Raw genomic sequence first — 18,521 nt, 5'->3', positions numbered from 1 at the left:
AACTGGTTTGCTAACTAGTTCAATTAGAATGGAGTGAAGGTGGCTTACATCATTTTCAAGCTTCAAAACGAGCACGGTTTAATTGTTTCAGATTGTGTATTGGATGTCACTGTTTTATTTTTTAAATTGGAGCTTAAAGGTCTGAAAAGATGCAATGTTTTGTTTCAATATTCCAATGTTCATGTTATCATGTCCAAACTATTCAGCCCAAATGTTTTTAAATGCCCGGCATGAAATATCTAGTGATGTTTGGCTTTGCTTTTAATACTTTTATTCTTGACACTACCCAAAATACTCAAATATTTGATTCAATATACTCAAAGAACATGTACATACTACATATACGATCGTTCAAGTCCCTCTAATTAAGACATGTGAGAATTGTCTTTAATTTGTTCTATACATTGTAGCAACGCTTGGGTCGTGAGGAATCTTCTAATCCAATCCGGTCCATTGCTAGTGATGAGTGTCCCTCTTCAAATTTAAAGCAAGACATTTAAACTGTTCATTCTTTCTTCATTTATAGTCTGTTTTAATGTATTTACCTTTCACTTATGGATTGATTCTTCTCGTCTCTAGTGTGTTGGAGTTATTATATTACGATATACTTTTTACATATTTTGGGAGGTAATATAAAAGTTCAAAGGAATCTTTCTAACGATAATTGATGTTTCTATTTTTAAGAGGTTTTACGTAAATAGATCGTGGCAGTGTGTAGCTGTAATTGTTATTTGTTGAACTTGAAAAAGCCTCCCGCCAAAGATATGTCTTTTTCCATGTTGTTTTCTTTTATGCTATATACATAGATGCATGATGCAACTTGTATTCATCAAAATACAGAATGAAAAGAACTCGTATCTTGGTCGTCCAGTGAAAGTAATGAAGAGGTAAAGAAGGAAAATGGATTTATTCTCAAAACAATCCATCATTTACTAGTATTTTTCTTGCTCAGATGCGAATATTTTCAAGATGGTACGTACTTGCATTGACCTTTTGAAACTTTGTGTCTTAATGGCATGAACCAGTCCCCAAAGAATAAGAAAAGGAGTAGTTTTTCTAAGATAACATATATAACTATTGGTATATACTTACAATTCATAGTGGATTAGTGGTACGCCACACTTGATTTTTGTTTGTTTTTGATTAATATATTCTTACAACGCATCAGTTCGTTGACGAAGATAAGAATATACAAAAAGAAACAAACCAATCAACATCTAACAACCACGGGAAGACTACGTCTAGATAGATTAATCCAGATACTGTCCGATTCTAATACACATACGCGTATATTTTATGAGTAATATTAGGATAAGAGGTAATCATTATTATCACTAATTCTTCAACAACAAATGTCATCATTTTGTTTTGATTTTAATAGAGCAAAGATATGCTTCTTCTTTTTTTTGTTTTCTGAAATAAGATTTTGTATATATATGAATAACAACTGTTTAGATTCTGTAAAGAAAATATTTACGTTTCCAGTTGCAGATTTTTTTTGGTCAAAAGTTTATTTTACAGCTACTTTCTTTTTTGACAACTAATAATAAGTAAACAAGATGACAAAGATGATAAGTATAAATCCAGTAGGGGAAAAAACAACCGTATAACTATTGTGATCAGAGAAAGTACCAACCTGAAGAAGATAACAAATATTAGTAAATAAATCTGGTGAAACTTTCTTTCTTCTCTATATATAAACACACCACATCTTCCATTAATCTTCCTCTTCTCCTTCAGTCTGAACCAAACCAATCCTATCTCTCCCTCCATTTCGGTCGACCTCTCAAACAAAATTAAACCTCTGAGTTTTCCCGACAAAGCTTTTCTAATTTTCTCCTTCAGAACTCAAAAAACGATTGGAACGTGCCTAATTTTATCAGTTTGGTGTTCTGTAATAATTTTTTTTTTCTTCTACAAAGTCACTCGACATTCTCCATTATTTTCTTTGGGCCCTTTCTTCTCCTATCAGCCCCGCGACTGTTTTAATCCGCCCATCACCGGGAGAGATTCCGTTGGTGCTGCGTTTTGAACCGGTCTTAACCATTTGATCTCGAGGAAATTTGAGTTTTGTAAAATCTCTTTTTCTCCCGACCAAACTGAACAATGAATACGAGGTTACGTTACGATCCGAGCCAAATCTCGAGGCAGACGAAACCGTCTGACACTCCATCGTCATCTCCGTCGCGTAGCCACCGGAGACACCCTCTCCTCCAGAGAAGCCTCTCCTCTCCTTCTCCGACGGCCACTTGCGGTGGATCCACTCCCGCCGAGTTCTGCGGCGGTACGACGGCGAGTTGCGCCGCCGTGTGCTGCTGCTGTCCCTGCGGACTCGTCAACCTCCTCGTCCTCGCGGTCTACAAAGTCCCCCGCGGAATCTGCCGTCGCGCGTTACGTATTCGCCGCCGTAAACATCTCGTCAAAAACAGGATCCTTCCGCCGCTTCCGGCCAACGGGAGAGTGTTCCAGAACTCGGAGTTCGCGATCCATCCGGTGGATAGCAACGACGTCTCTGACGAGGATGATGATGATTTCTTGGATCTTAAATACTTCGGAAAATCAGCTGCGGCGGGGCTGGCGACGGACTATGAGACCGATGAGGACGATGAGGCGGTGTTGGCGTTGGAGAAAGAGATGTGGAACAGGTTTTACGGTGCAGGATTCTGGAGAAGTCCGTCGCAGAGAGAATCTGTGTCGTCTCCGAGAGGTTCAAAGTCTTTTTCGTTATAGCCGAGGCCCGGAGGAGGAGGTTATAAAAGCTTTGTTAATAGTTCTTGTTTCTTGATTGTGTGTGCAAAGCAATGTGCAAGTCTGTCTTTAAATGGTTCGATCGATCTTTGGTGTGAGATTTTATTTTCAAATGTGTTAATGGGATTTTGTGATCATCAAAGATGAAATTTCAAATTTGATTCATGCGATTTTTGATTTTGTTGATTGAAATTTGAATCATGCGATTTAAGTGACATAGACATGAAATGTATACAAGAAAATTACGCCACTCCCTATAATAATTTGGCAGATGAATATGATGGAAGGATCTTAACCGCATTTAGTCCAAATCTGACGTGGATTTGGATTTGTTATATTGGTTTAGTTTCTCCGTTATCACCCAGGCACATTTTGAGGATTAATAGAGATTGTTGGAGTTTTGCAACAATCACATAAAACGCTATAAATCGTTTCAAAACGATCTAAATCTTTTGAATTCAAAAACTAGTTACATTTCGCATTTACGGTTGCGAACGATTGCGGAATGGTAAAATATTTATTTTTAACTGTATAAATATAAAAATAAAATATTTAGTTAAAATTTTAAACTGAATTAATAAAAATACTAAAATATATATATATTTTTTATTTTATATTAAAAAGATTTAAACAAAATATTTTTCTGTAATTTTGAAAAATTTAATAGTACAATTTTATACACACCCGAGTAAACAAGAGTGAAAGGGTGAAAAATAGATTAGGGCTAAACAGAGCGGAAGTCTCTTCTCGTGGAAACTGTCCTTTTCCTAAGTGTTTTTAATGAATTTGTAGGTGTTCTGGTGACTGGTGAGGCAGTGAAGCTAATGTGGGGGACGACAAAACTCACTTGGCATAAGTGTTTAGCATTAATTCAGGTGTTGCTACCACGACGACTATCTTCTTCTGCATCTCTAATTACTCTTTTTTCCCTTTCCTTGTCTCGTTTTTTTCCTGCTTTGTTTGTTTTCAGGTGTCTTTTATTATAAATCTTCACTAATTCAGCTTTGATGCGACCCTTCTTTATTTCTCCCCATTATCTGGTAAACATCAAATACATCATGCAACTGTTTATACTTCATTTGGTAAACTGAACACCCAAAGGTCCCAAACCGTCTTCAACCATTCATTTTGGACACGAAATCAAACATGTCTGAGATTTGTTTTATGGATTAATGGATGTGAAACAAAATTAAAGGATATTGTTATTAACATGGAGGTCATCTAACAAAATAATAATAGAAATTATATAAGATAAAATCTAGCTAGCCTTCTACATGAAATCATGATTCTATGATTTTTAATTATTAAAATGTTTGGGTTGTTTATTCTTAGTATAAAACTAGGTGATAACCCGCGCCCTGCGCGGAGTAAATAGATTTCAAAATATTATCACTTTTAATTTGTAGACATAATAAAAATTAAAGTCATAGCAAGAAATACTATATGTTATAAAGTAAGGGTTAGACGAAATTTAGTATATCAATCTAAATTAAGCTGCAGAATTTTTGTTTAAAAATTGTATATTTGTTTGCATAAAATAAATTATAAATATAAAATAAAACGAAACATAAGCAATAGACTAATAAAATATAAAAGAAACAATGTCTTGAATGGTTTCAAATCGGAAACAGAGTTAAAGCTAGTCATTTGATTGCTTGAGAGAATGTTTTGATATGAGCAAAGTCGAGAAGAAAAGTGTGGTGAGTTTTCTAAATTATAGAAGCCGTATATTTATACTAAAAAGGAATCGCCATGGGGTCGGTCATATGGATTCAAAATAATGGCCGTAACTAAATCGAATATTACACATAACTTGCGCTCCAATCTTAGTCGAGAATTATTTTAATATTGTAAATAGTTAATGCAAACTTCCTTTTATCAATCGCAATTGAACAAATTCAAGAAAGTTCATGATTATTAATTGATTACAATAATTTGAACCTTAATCTACGTTCCTTATATACAAAAGTCAAGTCCTCACAAATCACGTATTATTACCATCAATTTACCAAATTTGTAATTTAAAAATATATCAAAGTTATTAGAAGTTTCCTTTTTCCCAATCATCAATCAATTTCTTCCTTGCAAATCACGTTTAAATCATGGGCAATTTGCTCCGCCATTATTTGCTTTATGCAAGCTGGCGTTAAAATCTTAATTACGATAGATCATATAAGGTAAGTTTTTATAATTGTATGCCAGAAAATCGTATTTTACCTTAGTTTCTACAACGCAAGGCGGAGATCATCTAACAATTTAATGAAACGGGGCAAGTATATGCCATATGCATGGTTCTTCTGTTTCACTATTTTAAAACAAAGTTTTCCTCTTGATATATTTTTAAGAGAACAAATATTTTTTTCGTATTTTTAAGAAAATCAATCACTTGAGCACGTATTGATCATCAAATACTTTTTAGGATTTTTCAGAAAACAAACTTTGATTGATAATCGTACATTAATTTTTTCGCATCTATATTCATTTTGAATAAAAAATTAGACCACTACGTATGTCAGTAATGTTTTTGTATTGAAACAAATTAATGAAAAAACTTCAGTCAAGGTAATTAACATAATTTTAAAATCTTTGATGTAATACGTAGAACTTCGGTTAAGGTAACTAACGCAAGAAATAAATGATAAGGTTTGATGTAATACGTATCAACGTATATATGTGACAAATGTAGACAAAACTAAGGAAATTATAAAGTTTTGATCAATGGCATGTTGTGTAATTACTCTAGTTAACAAAGGGGTTTTAAATAGAATAGGTGAGGGAGCTTGTGGAGTTGCCACGTAAGAAATGGCACACTTGTAATAAACACATGAACTAAAGGTTATTTATTTTTAATGCTCCTCAAATAATAATAAAGGGATTTGTGAGGCTATTAAGACCCGAAAAATAAAATCCATAGGCCACCATTCTGTTATCAACTTTTTTATGTTTACCTTTCGGCTCTTTCGGCAACTTATAAATTTGGACCTTACAGTTTCTTTATTATTCAAAGATTCGGATATTTAATTCTTAATATAACAATTGAAAAGCAAAAGGTCGTCAGCAAAATGGATTAGGTTTACAAAAGAAAATATAAAGTAATGAGCTAAGGCCCATTGATATGACCGAACTCCAATGCAATAAGACAACTCGGGCCTAGTATAAGCAAAACTTTAGTAAGTTGTGTGTTTTAACAAAATTGGGCCTTAATAGGTTATTCTTTTCATTAGGTAATGAGTATCGTTTAGAGCCTTAAAACCCATTAGTCGAAACGCGTGAGTGCACCTTCGAAGCTGAAGTACGTGGTAGAAACAGGTAAGTAGAATTGAGGTGGGACATTACACGATTCACGAACTTAACGTAGCTACCAAAAAGGTGTAATAAGTATAAGAAAATGATGGTTGTATTAGGTCATACACCGACAGCTTCAATTTAAGCCACGTGGTCTTCCCTACTTCTTCGGCTCAGCTTCACATGTCTTTTCTGTTTGGTTGAATTTCTTAGGCTTTGAATGTTTACAACCGCCACGCCCCGCCCCGCACCGCAGTTAACAGTAACAAAAATCTCTACATATACCATATATCTATACGTTTTTATGACTGTTAAAATCGTATCGCAGTTGAACCGCTTGTCCCGCACCGCTCAAACTGAAGTCACCATTTAGAACCTAAGGTAATCACTACATCATTAGCTAATAATAGAAGCTGACTGACTAATTAACTATCCTTTTATTATCATCTCGATGAGTTCACGGATTGTCTTAGTCTTTATTATAGTAAACTTGAAGGAGAAGTTCAATACCATCACTTTCTCTTTCTACGGTAAAAAAAAATAAAAATTATACACATAAAACATGAATTTTAATAGAGAAAATAACCAAAATTTAGGTAAGTTACTAAGTTAAGAGAATTTGATAATTTTATAGAGGGCAAGTGACATTTCCTTCGTTCAAGTAGATCCGCCGTTAGTTTTAGAGATTTTTTCTCTTTTTAACATTGTTATTTAATCTTACCATTGCATATACAGTTGCAACTATATATAAATGCATATCGAATTCTTTAATGTTTTGGTACAATCACCATTCCTTTGTTGCACATGGTCAGTTGATACCTAGATTACTGACCAAAATAAATAGTTACTCAATTGGCAAAGTAGAATTTATCCGAAAGGTTTTAAATTTTAATATAAACTTGTTTGTTCTGAAATAGTAGTATACTATTTTTGTTTATGTTAATAAAGACAAAACAAAGTGGTGTTTATTTAGTGATTATACAAAATATTTAGCCAGAAAATAACTGAAACGTAATGGAAGTCGAGCCGAGTCGAGCCGAGTCATAAAAAGCCAAAGTCAGCTAAAATAATTAAAATTTTCAGACACCGTGTGGTCCCCACCACCAGCCTGTCCGAAAACCCAAACCTGTTTTGATACACAACATAGACAAGAAGAGACCAGCCAAACTCACACATCTCTCTCACATCTTCTTTCTTCTTCTTGCCTTGTCTCTCACTCCCACTTTCCGATCACCGACGCTTCAATTAATCACTGAACACGAAGTATATTCTCCACCGAAGAGCAATTTCACAATCTTCCAGAGCACCATGGGTCGCTGCATCTATGGTTGCTCCGCAGTAACTTTCTTCTTCTCCTTCTTCCTCCTCGTCACTGCATCGTCTCTGCCACGGAACCTCGAACCGGTTCACTACAACAAAACCGGGTCCGGTCAGATAAACTCAAACTCAGTCCTCGTCGCTCTCCTCGACTCTCGTTACACCGAGCTCGCGGAGCTCGTCGAGAAAGCTCTCCTCCTCCAGAAACTCGAAGACGCCGTCGGCCGTCACAATATTACCATTTTCGCCCCTCGCAACGAGGCTCTGGAGCGTGACCTCGACCCGGATTTCAAACGGTTCTTGCTCCAACCAGGTAACCTCAAATCTCTCCAGACGCTACTCTTGTCCCACATTATCCCCACCCGAGTCGGATCCAACCAATGGCCCGAGGAGAATTCGGGTCGGGTCAAGCACCTCACGCTGGGGAGCGACCAAGTGCTGCATTTGAGCAAAGCCAAAGGAAACGGGAAGAGGCTAGTGAACTCCGCCGTGATCACCCGACCCGATGATTTGACCCGACCCGACGGGTTGATCCACGGAATCGAGCGGCTTTTAATCCCCCGCTCCGTCCAAGAAGATTTCAACCGGCGGAGAAATCTCCGATCGATCTCCGCCGTGTTACCGGAAGGAGCTCCGGAGGTCGATCCGAGAACAAACCGTCTCAAGAAATCCGCCGCCGCCGCCGCGGTACCAGCCGGATCTCCGCCGGTGCTCCCGATCCAATCCGCCATGGCTCCAGGTCCGTCGCTAGCTCCAGCACCGGCTCCGGGACCCGGAGGTCCACGTCACCACTTCAACGGCGATGCTCAGGTCAAAGATTTCATCCACACGCTGTTGCATTACGGCGGATACAACGAGATGGCGGATATCCTCGTGAATCTGACGTCGCTCGCGACGGAGATGGGACGATTGGTATCGGAAGGGTACGTTCTCACGGTGTTGGCTCCCAACGACGAAGCCATGGCGAAGTTGACGACGGATCAGCTGAGCGAGCCCGGAGCTCCGGAGCAGATCGTGTACTACCACATTATACCGGAGTATCAGACGGAGGAGAGTATGTATAATTCGGTTAGGAGGTTTGGGAAGGTGAACTATGAAACGCTGCGTTTTCCTCATAAGGTTGCGGCGAAGGAAGCTGATGGTTCGGTTAAGTTCGGTTCTGGTGACCGGTCAGCGTACTTGTTTGATCCGGATATTTACACGGACGGTCGGATTTCAGTTCAAGGGATTGATGGTGTTTTGTTCCCTGAGGAGGAAGGGACGGTTAAGAAACAGACTAGTCCGCTTAAGAAAGTTGTTCAACCGAGAAGAGGTACGTTTAATTGACCTTTTATTTGATTGATTATGTGTTGTGTGTCTATGGTTTATAGATTATGGTTTCTATGAAATCTATTTCACATAGTCATAAATCATAATGATGAAATCATTAGGAATTTGATGAATTGATCTAGTTTCTTGAAACATTAGCATAGTGACTATAACTGGCTTGAAATGATAGGGAACATGCTTAGGATCGGTTTGAGGATACAAATTATATTTCTTGTGATCAAAGTAATCTGTGAACTTCGAATTTTGTATTAATCATGTGCTAATAGTAGAGAGTGATGAGGATAGTATAAGAAGATATCAAACACAAGTAATAATCATTAGAAGCTTCATCAACATTACCTAGAGCATCTTTTCACGTTTCCAAATATTTTAATTTGGTAACAGGAGATTGTGATTGGAATTAATTGATTGTGATCATGAACTAATAATTAAAAGTTGTTTTGTTAATTAATCAACAGGGAAGTTGCTGGAAGTAGCATGTCGAATGCTTGGAGCTATTGGCAAAGACTCGTATTTAAGCACATGCTGATGAATTCACAAACAAGAAGAAGATTATTAAAAGACAATTCTCTGAAGAATATCTGTAAAGACGCACAAAAGGTTATGATTCGCATGTTCTTAGATAAGAATGAAGGCTTGGAAGAGAAGGAAAGAAAACGAGGAACATCATCATCAGCAATGTTCAAATCATTAAAGGAATATGAAAAGAGGGTTTGTTGGGGTTTTCTATAAATATATATAAAAAAAAAATATTTTTGGGCAGGTTGGTTTTTGGGTTATAAAAATTGTAATTAGATTATATGAACTCTCAATTTTTTAATTGATTTGTGGTGTATGGAAAAAATAAATCATAAAGTGGGAAACAAAAGAAAAAGACTTGAGAACCCACTACCGCCTTTTCTTCAGTAGTAAGGATCTCTCTTATTTTCTTTTACTTGGTGTTGTTTTGTGTGTGGGTTGTTTGGTAGGTACTCCACTTGAATGGTATCATTATCATCACCACTTAACCATTTGCTTGTGGTGCCAAAGCAAATATGTAGTACTTGGTAGGCATAAAATTTGCTTGGCATTTTTGATTTTATTGTTTTAGCATAAAATAATAAATATGAAAGGTATTAGGTAGGAGCCACAATGAATCATGTGTTGGAGAGAGCCAGAGAGGAGATGAGTTGGCTTATGGCTGTCATGTTAGAATTATTTGATTTGAGACCCAATTACAACCCACAGCTTAAAACTGTCTGACTTTTTTATGTGATCACCATTCATGAAGATACCTATTTTGTTTCCATTCAATCGATGACTTTTTGTTTCCCTTTCAATCCTAGTAAAATAGGCTAAATAGCTGCAAGTCTAAACTGGGTTATCAACATCATGCCATTTCAACCACTTTGACAATAACACATTATAAAATCATAGATTTAACTTTAAAAATTATGGATACTTTTATATGATTATTGGTTGATAGAAACAAAATCTTGCGGTATTTAATATGAGAACGAATTTACAATTAGAAAACAACAAACGAGATCCAAAAAAGCCTTGAAAGGTTTTTGATAATGACAAGTTGACTGTAAAAATATGGGTTGTTCGTACATCGAAATTAAATTTGCACAATAGCAATTGGACTACCAAACTTTAGAGGCAAAAGAGATGAAAACTGTGCTCTACTCTCCTTTGTTCTCTGCTTTCAAAGAACCTGTAACAGAATAAAGGTGTGAGAAAGTTAACCACGGATTGTTATTACCCCCATTATCAATTAGATTGTAACTTTAACGGTTGCTGGATCGTCTTGTGGTCTCATTGCCGGGAAGAGAATAACCTCCTGCATCATTTTTTTTTTCAGTTCATGAGTTGTCGCCAAAACAATTACTCAATAACAAGAGATTGAGATAATATACTGACCTTGATGTTCTGCGAGTCTGTCAAGAGCATGGCAAGCCTGTCTATACCCAATCCCCAGCCACCTGTAGGAGCCAGTCAATATTCTAATGCATTGCAGAAAGTCTCATCCAGTGCCATCGCTTCATCGTCTCCAGATTGCCTATCCTTTAGCTGATCAGCAAACCTTTGCCGCTGAACCACAGGATCGTTCAGCTCCGTGTAGGCGTTGCAGAGCTGCCATCAAATTTACAAATATGCTCAGCGAAACAACTCTATAGAAAAGATGTGTGATAATAAGCTTTGTACTTACTTCATGCTTGTTGATAAACAGCTCATATCTCTCAGTCAAACCGTTGTTTGATCTATGCCATTTTGCCAAGGGAGACATGATCTCGGGATGGTTGATGATGAAAGTCGGGTTCACACATGTCACTTCCAGAAATTCTCCAACAAGCTGCAAAAAAAGACAACATCTCAGATTTCAATATTCCTATGCTCAACGTTCAATCCAAGACATGAAACAGAGAGACATAAGATTTAACTTACTTTATCTAGCAGACGAGCTGTTGTCTGAGGAGCAGGGCATTTCACGTCGAACCTGGCACATGCATCAATCAAGTACTTGTTGGCTTCTTCACTAGCCAAATCCTTTGGTATGTTAAGGTTAGCCACCTTCTCCAACTCTCCTATCATCTCAATCCTCCTACAAAATAAATCATCAACACAAATAAGCTTTATCGTTGTTGTTTAATCAATGAAAATATTGATCGACTCAAACCTGAATGGAGGAGTGAAGTCGATCTCGATTGGCTCTTTATCATAACCATTCGCATGATACTTGATCTTGTAACCACCTGTTAGTCTGCGAAAGCCATGTAGAACTCGCAAGTGGTGAACTCCGGATTGTGCGTCAGATCAATACCCTCGTTTCTGAATTGCTTTCCAATCTCATAGACACGCTCCAAGCCACCGACGATAAGTTGCTTCAGAAAGAGTTCAGGTGCGATGCGCATGTACAGCTTCATGTCTAGATCGTTGTGATGAGTCACGAATGGCCGGGCAGCTGCTCCACCAGCAATCATGTTCATCATAGGTGTCTCAACCTATATATAAAAAAACGTTTAAGAATCACAAATGTAGGATTAAGAGAACTTCAAAATGTAAGAAAAAGGAAACTATTTTCTAGCAATGAGAGGAGAAGCGTAGAGACCTCCAAGAATCTTTTACTGTCAAGGAATCTGCGGATATATGAAATGATGTTAGCTCTGGTTTTGAATATCTGGCGAACGTCCACGTTCAACATCAGATCAAGATAACGCTGGCGATATCGAGTTTCCTGACAGAGAAACAAAAACATCAAACGCATGCTCGGAAACAGAATAATAGAGACAACGTAATCTGAACACAACCAGGAAGTGATCAAACAAAAGATAATGACATTTAATAATGTAAGAGGCTACAAACGAACTCTAAGCTTTTGAAAAACTAATGTTACCTGATCTTTCAGAACATATGATTCAGGATCTCTCGGTTGTCCTGGAATCCACTTTTCAGGTTTCTACGTAATAAAGAAAAGTGAAACAGTTTAGTGCAAAATAAGGAGACTCTAAGATAATATAGTAGCCACAGAGAAGTTGCTTTACCTTTGCAGTAACATTCACAGCCTTTGCCTTTGCAGTAACATTCTCAGCCTTTCCCTTTGCAGTAGCATTCTCAGCCTTTACCTTTGCAGTATCATACTCAGACTTTCTCGGCATCATGTGGAGGCAATGGGACAAAGCAATGAATGATCTGGGGAAGATACTCAACTCTCCTTTCCTGGATTTTCCTGAAATTAGATCAATGCAAACAGTGAAAAAAGATGATAAAATAGGCTAAAAGAATGAATAATAGAAAACATAGAGGCTGCACAAACCTGAAAAAACATATATATTAAATAATACTTCATATTCATACGATTTTATAATCATTTGTATCTTGTTATAACAAAAGAAAAAGTTAAACCATTGATCATAAAATTTCAAGTGTGAAATTTTTAACATTTTTAGTAATCTATAGTAGACATGGGCATTCGGATCTTCGGATCGGTTCTTGTCTGGTCCAGGTCCTTCGAATCCTAGACATTTGGACCAAATAGGTATTTAGAAATTTTTCGTTTGGATTTGGGTCGGATCCGGATCAGTTCGGCTCTATAATTTATATACTCGCAAAATACCCACAATTTTTTTGTATATTTTGGGTTCGGGTCGATTAGGGTTAGGACCTGAAGTATCCGAATTGGATCCGAAAACCCAAAAAATATCTGAAAACCCGAAAAAATATCCGAAGACCCAAAAAAATATCCGAAAATATCCGAGTTTTTACCCGAAGTCTGACCTGAAGATCTAAAAATACCCAAATTTTATTCAAATACCCAAATTATATTTCTGAAAATCAAAAATGTTACCCGAAACTATATCCGAAAACCCAAATTTGAAACTTAAAAAAAATATCCGTAATACCAAAAATATACCCGAACACCCAAATATCCTTATATACTAAATCAGAAGTCACATGAGCAATAATAGTTTAACACATGCCATTAGTTTTACAAAAAAAAACTAAAAACAAATAAGCAAAAACAACCGATTGAAAAAATATTCTCCATCCCCTATTTTTCTGCAATTTCAACCATCTAATTCCTAAATTTTCTCAAAATTTCACCCACGTTTCATTATCAACTGTTTTCTTCTGTATATTTCCAGTTTTAAATATCATTTCCAAAACTTTTTAAAACGGTCTAATGAAGTAAAGAACTTCTGCTCTTCCTTTTGTCTATTTTCACAGTTTCTTCAAAAGCTCAAACTACACCGTATTCTCAGATGTAATATGAGCCCAAACAGTAAGATAATTCAGAGTGCAAATGACACTTGTGTATACTTCTGTTTCACATATTCTAAAAGGAGACAAAGCTAAATGGGAAATAAAATTTTATCAGTAACAAAGGTAAAGTATTTACCTTCTTTTTACTTATAAATTGGTTTTAATATCTGTTTTGTGACTTCTCTATAGAAAAATTATGTTAACTATATTTCTCTAATGCAATAGAGTTGGATATATTGTAGAAGCTGATTCCAATGCTAAGTTTTGATTTTTCAGAGTGAACATAAATATGGGTCCTTAAGAGGAAAGGATGATACTTTCGGGTATGCACACCGTTTCTGATATTTTCTGCTGCTGTTGCGGAGATAATGTTGGCTGGAAATATGTAACTTGCTTTATATCTCTCTTTAGTCTCACTTCCAGTTCTCTTGGGACAGGTTTCTCATTTTTTCACATTGTTTCTTTCTTTGTTTGTTAGGAATCAGAGCATGAGAAAGATCAGAAGTATAAAGAAGGCAAATTTGTTCTGGAAAGGTAACATCGTCTCTTCTGAAAAGTTTTCCTTGGTCCATAGTTTCAGTCATTTAGTCGAAAAAAGAAAATTATGTTATCTATTTAGTATTTACTACAGATGGAGAAAATGAGAACACGTTGAAATTAGGACTCTAAACTATATTTTATGTGTTGTATATATCTCAAATTTTAAATATAAAATACTTTCAACATATATCTATTTTGAACTATTTTCCGTTTATAAGGTCTTTATTTGAATGGAACTATTTTATGAAATTGTTATCCATACTTATAGAAATTTAATTAATATAATTATTTTTTGATTGATAATTCTGAAATTGCAGTTTTATCATCAAATAATTTTAAAAACAGTTAATTTAATTCGTGGGTAGCACGAGGGTAACACTAGTACAATATATATTAGAAGTTTCAAGTATTTCAGGTATCCGATAGGATCTCGGATATGACCCGGACCCATACCTGAACCAAAACTTGCAGGTCCAAAATAATTATACCCCGGACCCGGACTTGAACATGTATTTTCGGGTCGTTTCGGGTTCGGGTTCTCGGGTCCGAGTAAAATGTTCATGTCTAATTTATAGTCGTTTTAAAAAATTCAAAATATAACATATAAGAATATCTAAATTTTCATTATATAGGTAATGTGATTGTTTAAATTCTTTAAATAATATAAAATTAAACAAAAATGAGGGATGTACAAAAATTGTTATCAAATCTTTATCATTGTCATATATATATGTTAATCATGTTAGGTAATTCTGTAGTTTTTATTTAATGAATGAAAAGATAATATTCTTTTATACATTATTAATCAATTTGATAGTTATTTTAATAATGTTTAGATGGACCAACATATTTTTCTGAAGATTCTAAAAATAATCACAGTGATGACCGGTGACTAAAAAAAATGTTCTAATGATTTTCAATAAAAAAAACACGTGAATCCCGACGAATTCCCTATGAAACACGTTTGTCGAGATTATCTCGTCTGAAAAAAAGATTTGTTGAAAAATTATCGTGATGCACCGACGAATCTTTTTGTAGGAAGTTTCGTCGAGAATTCATTGTAATTTTTTTCTGATGGACTTTAGTTTCCGGAAATAATTGTTGACGATTAAGTATTTGTAGGGAATATCCTCAGCGACAAAAGATCTGTCAATAACTTTGTGATGACTACATTTCTATCGAAATTTTTCTTGATAATCATGTTTCCGTCGAGAACTTTCCGAATGGATTTAGCAAAAAAAAAAAAAAACTTTCAGAATGAATTTTTTGACGAAACTTTTCTGCTGATCTTTTTGTCGAAAATATGTTCATTGAGAATTCGTCATTCTCGTCAAAAAATTTAAAATCATTTTCGATTTTGTTAAATTTATTATTTTTAACTCAACCACTTATCAAAAAATTATTTAAAATTTAAATTGAAAATCATAATTTAAATTGATAAAACTAATGTTTGAATACCTAAAAGTTTTCATAACTTTTTTAATAAATAAATAAAAATAGAAAAGGATCTACAACCAAAAGTAATTAAATTTGTTAAGCAAAACAAAAGACAGACATATATAAAGTCAGTCATATATAAGCAAAGAACAATTAAGTTCATATACTACAATATATATCTTATTCATTAGTATCCCCTAGTCATTATATGTGAAGTGATTTTACACATGTCATCTACACAATCATTTTTACCAAAAAAATGTGACATTACATACTATAATTGATGACATGACTTATTGTTAAATGTGACACGACATACTACATTTAATAGTAATTTTAATTTTTGGTAATTTTTGATAATATGGTAATAACTTATAAATCATCATTAAAATAAATCTATTCAAATATATGAATTAAATAATATGATATAGAAATATGAAATATTCTGAAAATTTTAAAATATTATTTAAGTATATTTTTATAATCATACAATTTTTAGTATTAAAAAGATTTCGAAATGTTATACAATCTTTTTGAAAAAAATTAAATTTTTAATCGTAATATCATTTTTTATATTTACAAATTTTAGAAATTTTGTTTAGTTTTATATTTTGATAATTATAAAAAAAATATAACTTAAATATTTTTTTATACAAGTTAATTTAATAGTCTTAACCAAAATAAATAAAAATCTATCTAAATTATAATTTTAAATATAACTTAAATATAATTTTAAGTAAATTAAATTATTTATTTTATCTTAATTTTATGTTTAACTAAATTAGTATTTATATTAAAATATTGGTTTAAAATAATAAAATCTAGAATATTAACAAATTTTTATTTTTAAATACAATTTAAATTTAAAAACTTATTGTTGCGGTGGAGGAAAATACCTAGTATATTTTGATATATGATCTACATGTTGCAAGGAAGTTTAGTAAAACAAGTGCAACCGTATTCTACATGAGGTGAAATTTTAATGTCTCGACAGTCACAACGAACAAACTTTTGGCTGGTTTCTAGTGACTTCATTTCATTTTCACACTTCTTGCTTCCATTAGGACCACATCTTCCAAAATTTCCCTTATAAAATTTGCACGGAGGAGGTGATTGTGCATCCACTTCTACTGTTTTCAAATAACAACAAAAAATAATAATTTCGATGTACATCAACTTTTTAGCTGAACATTGATATTATAAGTTTTGTAAAAAAATATTTTCTTGTTTGCAAAACAATCTTTTAATAATAACAATCGTTGTTCATGTAAAAAAAAGTAGATTACCTTTAACATGGTGCAGAACGAGAAACATGAAAAATACCGAAAACTATTAATAAAATACCAAACCTCATAATTCCAAAAATATGAACAAATTGCTTAAGTTGCTTTAGGAAATTTTTCTATTTTTCTTTGGGCCAAGTCAACGAGATATAAAAGAACGGTAATTTATTTGCTTGGAACAAATACATTTTCAGTTTCATCCACAAATGAAGGTTGCTTTAGAATTTTTGTTGACCAAGTCAGATCTTGATGATGTCATCACTCTCACAAAATTATAAATAGTCTAAACTAATTTTTGATATTTTATATATCAAATGAAAATAAAAATATAGAAATTAAAGTTAAGTATTTTCTAAATGTTATTAAACATAAATATATACATATCCAAACTATTATTTTATGTATATAAAAACATTTAGAAAATATTAAATTTTAGTTTCTATATTTTTATTTACATAGCTGATATATTATTATATAATAAAATTAATTCATTTATTAACTCTAGGTTTGTCCGCGGTCGACCCTAGGGCTGGGCAAATAAACCGAACCCGAAAATCCGAACCGAACCCGATCCGATAAAAATGAATCTGAACCGATCCGAACCCGACATAAATACCGAATGGAGCTTGTTTTTTGGTAATTTGGGTTATGAGTATTATCTGAACCGAATCCGGACCTAAATGGATATCCGATAGAACCAGAAACATTTAAAATCACAAAAAGAACTTCTACCAAATATGATCTTAATTCTTAATATGTATCCAAAATATTTTAAGATATTATTGAACTTCTAAAATAATGATCTATTACGTGAAGGTTGATGGTATAGTGTGGCGGTTGAAGACTGAAGTTTTTAGATTTTGGTTTTGTTTTCATTGAATAATGTTTCTCATTTCATGAAAAATTAGTTTTTGTTTTATGATTTCATTCTATCACTAACTATGTTTATCTTTCGTTTGATTTTGAATGATCACGTTTGACGTTTTTTCTTATTTTTGAATCGATTTTACTTATGTTTTGGCTATTAAAATATGTACAAATCATGTATTTTAAATCCGAAGAACCAATTTCATTTATGTTTTAGTTACAAAATAAGTACAAAATCAGGTATTTTTAAACCGAAGAACCGATTGGGATCCGAACCCGAAAGTACAATGGGTTATACTGGTTCTTTGAAGATTTACTAACCCGATCCGAACCCGATAGAACCCGAACCGGTCCCGAACCGAACTTTTATATAACCCGAATGGGGCTGATTTTGATAAACCCAAAAAACCAAAACCCGAATGGATAAAACCGAAACCTGATTGGGACCCCGAATGCCCATGCCTAGTCGACCCACTGACCCAGCAACCCGGTAAATCGTCCGATTCAGTGTTCGGGTCGGATTTAAAAACATTGATCGTAGGTCTTCGTCCCAATGTAACTTTCATCCTCCTCTTCAGAGGAAGAAGAAACACTTATATTCTCTTTTTTTTTTTTTGGTCAAACAAGAAACACTTATATTCTCATCTTCATCATCATCACATTCTTCTTCCTCAATCTCTGTAACATCTCTTTTGCAATGTGAAGATTCCAACTTTGATTAAATCTCTTCACAACCTCTTCCTTCTTGGCTACGAAACTCATTTGCTTGGCAGGTTTCATCAGTATAATAAAGAGCTTGACGTATCATAGTATACAATGGATCAGCTAAAACTCTCCTGTAGTCATCAGACTTAGCCACCGAACCAATAGTCTGTTTACACGTTCAAAGTGAAACACCACAACATCACACAAACTGTAAATATGTATCCAACATGATCCCCATCGTTCAAACTACTAAACGAAAAGAGACAA

General features: G+C 34.3%; 2 protein-coding genes and 1 pseudogene across 2 annotated transcripts; 2 read left to right on the top strand and 1 right to left on the bottom strand.

Moving 5' to 3' along the window:
- Positions 1-1,461: 1,461 nt before the first annotated feature.
- Positions 1,462-2,918, top strand: BNAC05G41510D. The gene has a single exon (XM_013894636.3). It carries the CDS (start codon positions 2,107-2,109, stop codon positions 2,728-2,730), a length of 624 nt encoding a protein of 207 aa, XP_013750090.1. The 5' UTR covers positions 1,462-2,106; the 3' UTR covers positions 2,731-2,918.
- Positions 2,919-7,183: 4,265 nt separating this feature from the next.
- LOC106452495 (fasciclin-like arabinogalactan protein 18) lies at positions 7,184-9,608 on the top strand. Its single transcript, XM_013894637.3, has 2 exons — positions 7,184-8,662; positions 9,138-9,608. The coding sequence occupies exons 1-2, from the start codon at positions 7,342-7,344 to the stop codon at positions 9,206-9,208; spliced, it is 1,392 nt and encodes a 463-aa protein (XP_013750091.1). The 5' UTR covers positions 7,184-7,341; the 3' UTR covers positions 9,209-9,608.
- Positions 9,609-10,137: 529 nt separating this feature from the next.
- Positions 10,138-13,443, bottom strand: LOC106454165 (annotated as a pseudogene).
- Positions 13,444-18,521: the final 5,078 nt, after the last annotated feature.

Source organism: Brassica napus, chromosome C5 (genome assembly GCF_020379485.1).
Source record: "Brassica napus cultivar Da-Ae chromosome C5, Da-Ae, whole genome shotgun sequence".
In the NCBI taxonomy this organism is placed as follows: domain Eukaryota; kingdom Viridiplantae; phylum Streptophyta; class Magnoliopsida; order Brassicales; family Brassicaceae; genus Brassica; species Brassica napus.
This window is presented reverse-complemented; position numbering and strand designations above follow the sequence as displayed.

Coding starts and splice junctions, on each gene's coding strand:
- LOC106452495 (XM_013894637.3), top strand. CDS start 7,342: ATGGGTCGCTGCATCTATGGTTGCTCCGCAGTAACTTTCTTCTTCTCC. Junction 8,663..9,137: donor AGTTGTTCAACCGAGAAGAG/GTACGTTTAATT, acceptor ATTAATCAACAG/GGAAGTTGCTGGAAGTAGCA.
- BNAC05G41510D (XM_013894636.3), top strand. CDS start 2,107: ATGAATACGAGGTTACGTTACGATCCGAGCCAAATCTCGAGGCAGACG.